This window comes from Lichenostomus cassidix, chromosome 7 (assembly GCF_008360975.1).
Source record: "Lichenostomus cassidix isolate B80296 chromosome 7, HeHo_3.0, whole genome shotgun sequence".
Taxonomy (NCBI): Eukaryota; Metazoa; Chordata; class Aves; order Passeriformes; family Meliphagidae; genus Lichenostomus; species Lichenostomus cassidix.
This window is the reverse complement of record NC_139488.1, coordinates 19012179-19021847: the sequence shown is the minus strand read 5'-3', so window position 1 is coordinate 19021847 and position 9669 is coordinate 19012179. Positions and strand designations below refer to the sequence as shown.

General features: G+C 45.8%; 1 protein-coding gene across 2 annotated transcripts in view; it reads left to right on the top strand.

Moving 5' to 3' along the window:
• Nucleotides 1-7660: 7660 nt before the first annotated feature.
• The window catches only part of CERS6 (ceramide synthase 6), a 110487-nt gene continuing 108478 nt past the window's right edge, over nt 7661-9669 (top strand). For both annotated transcript variants that reach the window (XM_085066537.1, XM_085066536.1), the window contains exon 1: nt 7661-7957. In XM_085066537.1, the coding sequence (XP_084922663.1) occupies nt 7788-7957 (170 nt within the window). In that variant the 5' untranslated portion in view covers nt 7661-7787. The remainder of the gene's footprint in view (nt 7958-9669) is intronic.

Below are 9669 nucleotides of genomic sequence, written 5' to 3'. Positions count from 1 at the left end.
GTGCAGAAGGAAAGGCTTCCTCAGCACTGCAACAAAAGCCAGAGTGTAAGGAGGCAGCACTAGCACGAGCAGTGTTTTGCAGCAGTGCCAATCAGCATGTAGTGTGATGCCTGAATTCGCTTAGTCTGGAATGAAGACCACCAGCCTCAACAATATTTACCATTACCTGGGAAATGAATGAAATAGTACAACTGCGCCGGATGTGGCAAAAGGGTGCCCTCCATGAAAATTCCATTTCCAGAAAGTTATTAATTGGTGTACCTGATTTGTTCAGGTCAGTTTTGCAGAAATTCATTAGATGGCACATCAAATCAGTTAAAATAGCCTTCTCCTATTGTTTTGTTTCCAATTTATATGAAGTTCAAATGTTACAGCAAAATAGCAACAACCTGATGACAGAGAGAATATAATAAGCTCAGCCCCTGCATTTTGTATCAGTCTGATAATTTTCCTTTGAAGTCAGAGACAAAGCTGTCACTGACTTCAGAAATGGATTGCAAGGCCTTTGGCAATGGTGTCGAAAGTCTTCAGCAAGGCTTTCAACACTGTCTCTCATAATATCGTCATAGGCAAACTCAGGAATTGTGGACTGGATGAGCAGACAGTGAGGTGGATTGAAAACTGACTGAATGGCAGGTCCCAAAGGGAGGGTCAATGACCAGTAGCACGGGGTCTAGTTGGAGGCTAACTGCATGGATTTTTAAGACATGTCCAACATTAATTTTACTGTTTGCATTAAATTCTGTATGAATTCTGTCCCTTACAACAAATAAAAAAAGCAGTAAGGGCAGCTCTGATGCTCTGTCAATCACATGTGTCATGGTTGATGGGTACAGGAGGGATGGTTGGGGTTATTTCCTCTTTTATTAGCACATCTCAGGATAAATTCACTTGTATTCCACTAGATCTTTACTTCCAGATGAGAAGACTTACTGGTCTATTGCCCAAAGCAACATACTCGTTCTTACTTATATTTATATTACATTATCTGTACAGGCTTCCTATTTCTGTACACAGCAAGACTATGTGAGGGTGAACAAAACCTCTCATCTCCTCTCCTGGATGCTTGAACTGACATTTTGAATCTTTACACTTTTTATCAGAAAGAGTTGCTAAACAGCTACACCACTATTTATCCCCAAAAAAGTGGGTGGAAATAAATTGAAGGAGAGACAAATCCCTGAACAGATTCTGCTGTTGTGTCCATGTTACTGTGCCTGGACACAAAGCACCTATTAGCCTGGGTTGGCCAGCCAACTTGCAGGGTGGATGGCAGCTTTGGGTATCAAGGAGACAAAGGCTCCAAAGAATACAAATGGGCTGCAGCCACTAATTTGAAGAGCGTTACCCACCGGAAAATGTAAAATGATGACATTGGTCAAAGACTAAATATAAAATTTAAATCAAGGTGTGTACATAATGTTTTGTGTAATAATACAGTACCTATACACACAGTCTGACAGACAAAGTATGTTGATGCTCTTTGTTTTCATGGGAGGAATAAAAACAGGCCCTTTTCCATAGCTGGGCTGAAGGTACTTTCATTTTTCTGCTGATTAATTATCCAGAATGAACTTGTAACAGAGAGAACACATGCTGGAGTTGAAACAAAGCTGGGAAAAGCTGAGGTGCTGTTCTCAGGTTTTGCCTCTCCACAAGTCCAGAGAAAACAGAAATAGAGTATTATATTGCTGTGGCTAGCACAGGTCTTTCCCATGAGAACTTCTGTGTTTTATAAACAAAGATAAAGTTTGGATGTTGCTAGAACAGTGTCTCGAGATTTGGACAGTTCAGGCCTGGCCAATCAGGCCTAGGGGGAGGTTTCTGACTGACCAATCTGGGTGACCTCTGAAAAGCCTATATGGGTTGGATTCAAAATAATAAATCTCTCTTTTCTATGCTACGCTGAGAATCCGGGTTTTTCTTCTCTGCTAGCAGCTCAACAGCGACATATTTCCAACTCAGAAAATGCTTAAAGCCATACCTAACTCATCCACTGTGTCAATGCCCATAATAGCTGTGCTCTGTATCAGAGGGAGGAGATAAGATTGTCAGCTTCCATTTGTGGAGTTATGACTGTATTTACAGGACACAGTAAGTTGTCACATTCACTACAAAGCATAAATAGTAGCAGTTACCCCAGCAGGGAGTGTGGCCCATTGAGCCATCAGTTCAGCTTTCTGGTACCTTTTCCACTTGACTGAGTTAAGTGCAATAATATGTGACCTGTAATCTTGACAATCTTGACACTGTCAGTATAGGTAAGGAAATCTTTAATTACTATCTAGAGCTTTAAAGATAAACTTGTATCATACAATTATGGTGTCTCTGATTTTACCCAGTCCTTTGATTTATAGTTTACTTCCAAGTCACATAAGAAATGAAGTAATCTTATCCTTGCAATGTCATTATGAAATAAAATATGGATGCTTTGGTTTGAAAATGTCAGAATATATGTTTGATAATTTAGGGAAATGAAAATGCTAAAATATTAAATTCGACATGAATTTAGCAATAGTTTCAGTCAACCCAAATGTATATTTTGGGTGAAAATAAAATTCGTACAGTTGTGACATAAGTATAGTGAAATTCATGTGGAAGATATTTAAATCTATGTTAAGAAAACACAAGTTTATGGCATGCCAGTTAACTGTCCTCTAGCTCCTAGGCAAATAATAATTTACATATAGATGGGGTCTTAAAACCAAATACTAAATAGCATTGGCTTCATTCAAATATGAACACAAAGTGTTACCAGGTAACTACCAGATGACATTGTGACAGTGATGTTAAATGAGCTTTGAAGAATAAACTGAGATGACCAGGTGAATGCTCTCCTGAGCAGAATGTAATTATCTTGGAAACTGTCTGAAAATTACTTGTAAACAAGAAAATTTAGTTCTGACAGAATTTTTTGAGTTTTCAGGACTGTTGTTAAACAAGACAGCAAATGACTCCCAGGCTGCCAGGACTGGAACCCAGCTTGCAGCCACGAGATAGGAAGTACTGATCTCTCAGAAGCTCACACAGACAATGCAAATTCCCTGTAAATGATATGACAGGTCAGCATTGTAGCAGCTGACTTTTTATGCTAGATTAGCACTCTTATTGCATGGAGAGTCAGGTATTGTGTGCTCCCCCATAGCTGACACAAAGCTGGCAGAGACTCCAGATTGCATGTTCATTGGCAAGTCAGGCACACCAACGTGGCTGGTCAGAGCCCAGATCTCACTGAGCATGGAAACAAGGCCTGGCTACTGAAAGTCTGCAGCCCCCAGAGCATGTCTGGATGCTAGAGAGACAAGATACATACAGTATACAGTAAATTTTGATGTCACACAGATTTGAAAAGTCCCTTTGCTAAGTAAATTCTAATGTGACTCTATAGCCCACCTGGCCACATGGATATGCATGAAGCAGTTCTGAACCATGTTTCTGAAGGGCCAGCTGAAGTGTAACACAATGTATCTAAGTTAAGATAAAACTGGCACTTTTCCCAGCTGCCTATCTTTGCTCAGAATTGTGCAAACCTCATTACAAGGTTTTTTTCAGGATAATTTATTTTAAATTGATAAGGCAGACTGACTGCTCTTACTGTGGCTTGAGTGGGCCTAGTTCAGGTTAGAATACATTCAGGTAGTTAAGCAACATTGTAATCATGTGAACTATGATGGTATCATAATTAGGACATACATTTTGGCACACTTTCTTTAGAAGTCTAGAGCAAGAAGCTAAATCAAAGTGAACAATGCAGACAAATGACGCATGGAGACACACAGTGACTCAGGCAATCCCTGCTTCCTCCTCTCCTTCTGAACAGTCGTCATAGGGCAGTTCTGCTTCAGGTCTTGACTTTAATTGGAGCCCAGCACAAAACAAAAGCCATGCCAAGGCTTGTAAACCTTTCTTTCAGCTAGCGCTATTTGTCCACGTAGCTTCCCCAGCAGACAAACTAATTACCATTGCATGTCTTTCCAAGTGACAAACTTGCTTGTCTGCCAGATAAAACATTTGGAAGGCTGCAAAGTGATGTAACTTGGGGACACCTCTGTATTGATGTATTTTAAGTGCTATTACATAGAGCTCTGCTTGTGATTTGAATTCGGAGCATGTTGTTTGGTAACTGGGTGAAGCCAGACTAGTCTCTTCAGACTAATACAACCCCACACAGGAGTCAGGACTAATGTGACTGGCCCAGCATAGCTTTTGTAATGAAGAGTGCTGATCTGTTACTGTGATTCTTAGGTGAAATTATTAGAAAACCTGGAAAGAATAGTAGCATAAGAAGCTAGAAGGGAGCACAAGAACTGCTGGGACCAGCAGGTAGAAGACAGGTTGGAAGAATGACAGCTCATGGCCATGACTTGCACTGCCACTTGCCCTGTGCCCATGGTCCTTCATCTTCCCCAGGAGGGCACAGAGCAGTCACACAACACCCAGGCAGTTCTTGGCCCTTCTGCTTGGCACATCATTAGCAGTCTAATGATACTGAGCTATGGAAATGGGACTGGCACCAGTGCTTTTTTAACGATCAACCATAGCCATCTCTTCTGCTTAGGAACAATGCAGTTCAGATTTGGATAACAAGAAGTCTCCATGGATTGTGTTATTGGCACCTGTACTACCCAGTTCATTAAAGGGACTGGTCCCTTTAATGCAAACCTGGGGCTACTCCAGAATTACAGCACACTAAATGAGATTAAAATAAGATTGGCTGATTTCTTTCAATTCTTCAGCAGTCTTTTAAAATCAAGAGGTTTTGCAGCTTCTCCTGTTTTGGTGGACAAACTCCTCCAGGTGGCCAACAATATGGCTCAAGGTCTTGACTTAGTCATGCGTAGCCTGTCAGTTTTATCTTTTTCTTTTTGGAGTAGTGACATAAGTTCAGTAACTTTTAGGAAATCTGTTTAGTTATTACTAACTCTTCTTAGTAATTATGAAGTGTCCAGACTGGGTTTTGAAGAAATCAGACTCAGTTTCAGCCCTTTACCTACTTTTAGAATCTCCAAATTTTAGTGCTATCTTGGAGTAAGTTCCTTGAAGATATGAGACTACGTATGAAACCATAGTTTTTAAAGTTCTACTGGGCTCCATTTTGTGATATTACAACTTTAGGGGGCAGAAAAAAACCCCCACTGAAGTAGTATCTCCTTTCAAAGCACAATATTCAGGCATCCTCATTCCATAGTCATATCTTGGCTACATCTACAGTTTGAATTCAATTAAAAGCTTTTAATTGGTCATCCTTCCAAACATTTCAGGACTGTCATTCATTTTCAAATATGCCTAGAGATCTATCATCCTGACATAATTTTAGTCTGACACAAAAGTCAATTACACTAATTGTTCAGGAGGAATTAACCTCTCATGCATCATCACATTATTGCTGTTGCTAGATTCATTTTGCAAAGATCTGTTCCTTTCCTTTATCTGCACACAAGCAAAGCCAAGCACCAGCACCCGTGAGTCTCAGTAACGACTGGGAAAGAACTACTTTATTGGAATGAAAACAGACATAAATATTGAATGTACTTCTAAACTGATTGGAATATTGAAATAGGCTGCAAAAAGACAGGTCACCTTCAGCTGTGAGATAATGACACCAGTTTTCTGATTAAAAATAACTTTGCCTTAAACACAATTATTAATGAAGTAAATGGTTATCTGTATATTGACAGATATTAAAATGATATCTAAAGAGCTTTTGATCAGATTTCAAAGATGGTGCTTCTGAGGTAATTTTGGCGCCATATCTCCATTTAAAACTCACTTATGCAAGTCCATTCAGAAAATGGAGTGATCTGGATGATTTGAGAGGTATATGTGTTTGTGCAGGAACCAGCTCAGGTGTTTGTGAGACAGTGATGAAAGATAAGCTTCCAGGGGAAATTCTACGGGAGTTCTAGGTCAGCTGGAAGAATGGTGAAATCTGGCTTTCAGAACAAGGCAGAGAAGTTGGAAGGAAGAAGGATAGGCAATTTTTTGGCACGGGATTAAAGTAGTCTTGCTGATTTGAGAAAAAAAAAGTTTTCTTATGCTCAGTAAATCTTATTTTTACGTGACAAAAGCTACATTAGGAGTGTGCAACTTGTGGTCTGCTTTCCCTCTGAAGTGAGATTACAGCAAAGCCCTGGATTTTGACAGCTCATGTCTGAGAAGAATTCTGAGACACAGTGAAGGAAGAGATGGTGCAGGCAGATCTGGCAGTGGTGCTAGAACTCACACTTTTTTCCAGATGATTTGATGGACTAGGTGTCCATGCTCTTCCCCAAGAAGCAACCACAAGAACTTATTCGGAATAGTAATACAGACACTTAGGAAATTGTCTCAGCAATAAAACAGAAACATTCCCTGACAGATTTACCTGCATGGCTTCTCAGCTATCCTGCCAAAGCATTTCCTGAAACTTCCCTGAAATGTCCTAGATGGAAATTATCACCATGTATAGAAGTTGTTGGCTTTCTTTAAATTGATGTGATGTTTTCCACAGCATTATGTTTGACTTATGATATTATTCAGCACATAAATGTCAGCACAGACATATAGAGCTGTGCAATTAACTTCAGGAAGGGCAAATAGAGCCAGTGGGGTGAAAAGAGCAAGTTAGCATAAAACATAATAGGAGGATGATAAAACTCTGAAGCAGGGCATGTGCAGAAGTCTGTGTCTCAGTATTCAGTACCCTGATGGAAAGTATGATGATACAAAGAAGAAAACAGAAGCCATCTAAAATAAACTGAGGTAAGGCAGACAAAACAGTGATGTTACAGGAGTGGAATACCTACTATTTGAAGTACTTTTGTGTGTGCCTGGACCACCATGCATACAGTCCTGTGGCTATAGCTATACTAAAGCCTACTGGAAAGTTTAGTGGAGTCAAATGTAGTTTTTCTCTGGCATCTTACCTCTAGCAAGACACGGCAGTGAGATAAGGAATCAGAAGTAAAAACCTACATAAAACCAAAAAGGTTTTCTTTAGCTAGGAATGCAAAGCCACAGACCTAACCTCAATTTTGTTGCTGATGAGTTGTGTGCTTTCCGACGCTTTTCCAAGTCACATTTTCGCCTGTTTGTTGTACCCGCGTTCAGAGTAGCCACTGAATGTTGGAAAGTCCTTCCACCCGGGCCAGTCCCGCTCGGTCCTACACCTCAGCCCAGAGGGCCGAGAGCAGCGCTCCGGGCAGGGGTCACTCCCGGGGACCAGGCTACGGCAGCCAACCCCGGCAGCTCACAGGGGGCTTTTCTCTGCTGCCCCCTGCCTATTCCAATCGGGCGACAGCCTTGCCAGGCTCGCTAGCAGCCCGGCCGGGGGACGAAGGGGCGGCTGGGTGACACGGCGCGGAGCCGCCAGGCCGGCGGGGCCCCGGGCCGACACTGAGGTGGAGGCTGTGCCCGGTGGGTACAGCACTGCTACCGGCAGCCTTGGCCACGGCGAGTGCCCCTGGGATGGGGGCTCCGCTCTCTCGGGCCGCATCACTTCGGCTTCGGGCTTCGGTGCGGTCTTTTGGCAGGAGAAAGGGGCGGGGGAAGGCGGCTCCGGCCCGCCCGGCGGGGCCCCGAGCAGTGGCGGGCGCGGCCGGGAGCCAATGGGGGCCGGCGCGGCCGTGTGACAGGCGGGGCGGCCGCTGCCCCCGCCGGGCGGGGAACCTGCACGGCGCCGTTTGGCAGCATCATCCGCGGCTGCGGGGCTGACACACGCCTCCATCCTCCTCTCTCCCGGCAGCCGCTCACACGCGCCTCGCCGCGGGCGGAGCGGAGCGAGGGGCGCCGCGGCAGACAAAGCAAAGATGGCAGGGATCCTCGCCTGGTTCTGGAACGAGCGGTTCTGGCTGCCGCACAACGTCACCTGGGCGGACCTGCAGAGCACGGAGGAAGCCGTCTTCCCGCAGGCGGAGGACCTCTACCTCGCTTTCCCCCTGGCCTTCTGCATCTTCATGATCCGGCTGCTCTTCGAGAGGTAACGCCGAGCTCCCCGCGTCGCCCCTGGCGTGGCTTGGCTGGGCAGGGTGGGCCCAAGGGCAGCCGGGGAGCCTTGTCAGCTCGGCATCTTCCCCGTCGCTGCTTCTCTGCCAGCCTTACCGGGCCCTTACGTTCTCCCTGCCCCTCGGTCGGTCACCTAGCGGGCCCGATGCAGGAAGGTGAAGGGGTTCGGGAGGCTGCTGGCGCTCCGTTCCCGCTGCCTGCAGCGTGGCCCGGCGCGGGCGCTAGGAGGCGAGGTCTGCCCGGGAATGGGCGCAGCCCTCCCGCCACCTGCGCCGGCCGCGGCGGGCGGGGGCAGAAGGGCCCTCCGGCACCTGTGTGGACTGGGGCGCCTGCCCGCCATCCGCGGGCTGCGGAGGGGTCCTGTCCGCCCCCCTCAGGGAAGCCCCGCAGGAAGCGCGTGGCGACGGGCCGCGGCGGCAAGTGGTCCCGGCGGGAGAGTTCGCCCGTGCCCCCGCCGCAGGGCCGCTCTCCGGAGAGTTCCCCGGGGCGAAGCCCGCGCCGTGTCCTTCGCGGCGGAGCAGCGGCGGCGGGGAGCTGAGGGCCGGCGGCGGCTGTTCAGCGAGGGCGTCAGGTAGGAAGGGACAGTTCTGGGTGAGAGCAGCCCGGGGCGGCGGGGCTGAGCGGAGCTGTGCGTGGCCAGTGCAAATGGTATCGGTGAGCGCTCCGTGCTCAGTATCGGAGCACTCCCGGGGCTGTCAGCGTGTGGGAGCTCGGTGACGAAACGCGCCAGACGCTGTTCATCGCTGAACCAAACTCACCGTTCTGCGAGGCTGCTGAACTCAAACCCCGTGTGTATGTATGTTTAAACACAAGACAGCCAGCCTAGCGCTCGGTCAGCAGTGAGTGTATTTGCTGTGTGAGCGTTGTCGTGCGGTGCCGAGCGGGGCTCGCCTGTCGGGAGGCAGCTGGAGCCGATGTGTGCTCACTGCGCACGCTGCTGCGCCGCCTGACACAGGTGGTGTTCCCTCGGCACAGAGAACAAAAGAACGACTCCTCATGCTAACACCTACGTGTTTGCAGTGTTGTCTTCCTAGGTATGCTGTTAGGGTAGTCAAGGAAGATAAAGGAAGACCTGTAGTTACTACATGCCAGAGAAGGGCTGTAAAGATACTTTAAAAATGATAAAACAGCTGATCTGCCAGGGACTGTTTCACATTTTGTAAGCATTCCCTCTCTTTGGTTAGAACTTGCCTGTTTTTCTAACTTGGTTGAGAGGACCATATTTGTTTTGAAAAATAGGCTATCACGGGCTGTTGTTAACTTTTGCGTTGCCTTACAGATTTACTGAAACCAGACAGCAAAAGCAGTCATCTGTCTGAAAATCTGAGGTTGTGAAAAGTTAATTGAAGCAATTGAGTTAAATACTGCAATATAATTACAATTGGATTAATGAATGCAATTACAAGCATTATTTAGATGATGTCAAACCGTTAATTTTTTTTGTTTGCAATCTGTATGATGTGTACTTCTGCGTGTTGAGAGTGGGTACATGATATTGCATCTCTTTGCCATCTGAACTGCAATACGCATCACAGCAGGGCTGTGTGTCGATGGAGGAACAGTTAGTCAGAGAGACAATTTCAGCCTAAAGTTAAATTCACATTTCTGCTAATTCTGATGTGGCTGTACTTACCATGGTAGAAGTTACTCTGTTTATGTAGTTGTTTGTATTCACTTCCTCTAGTT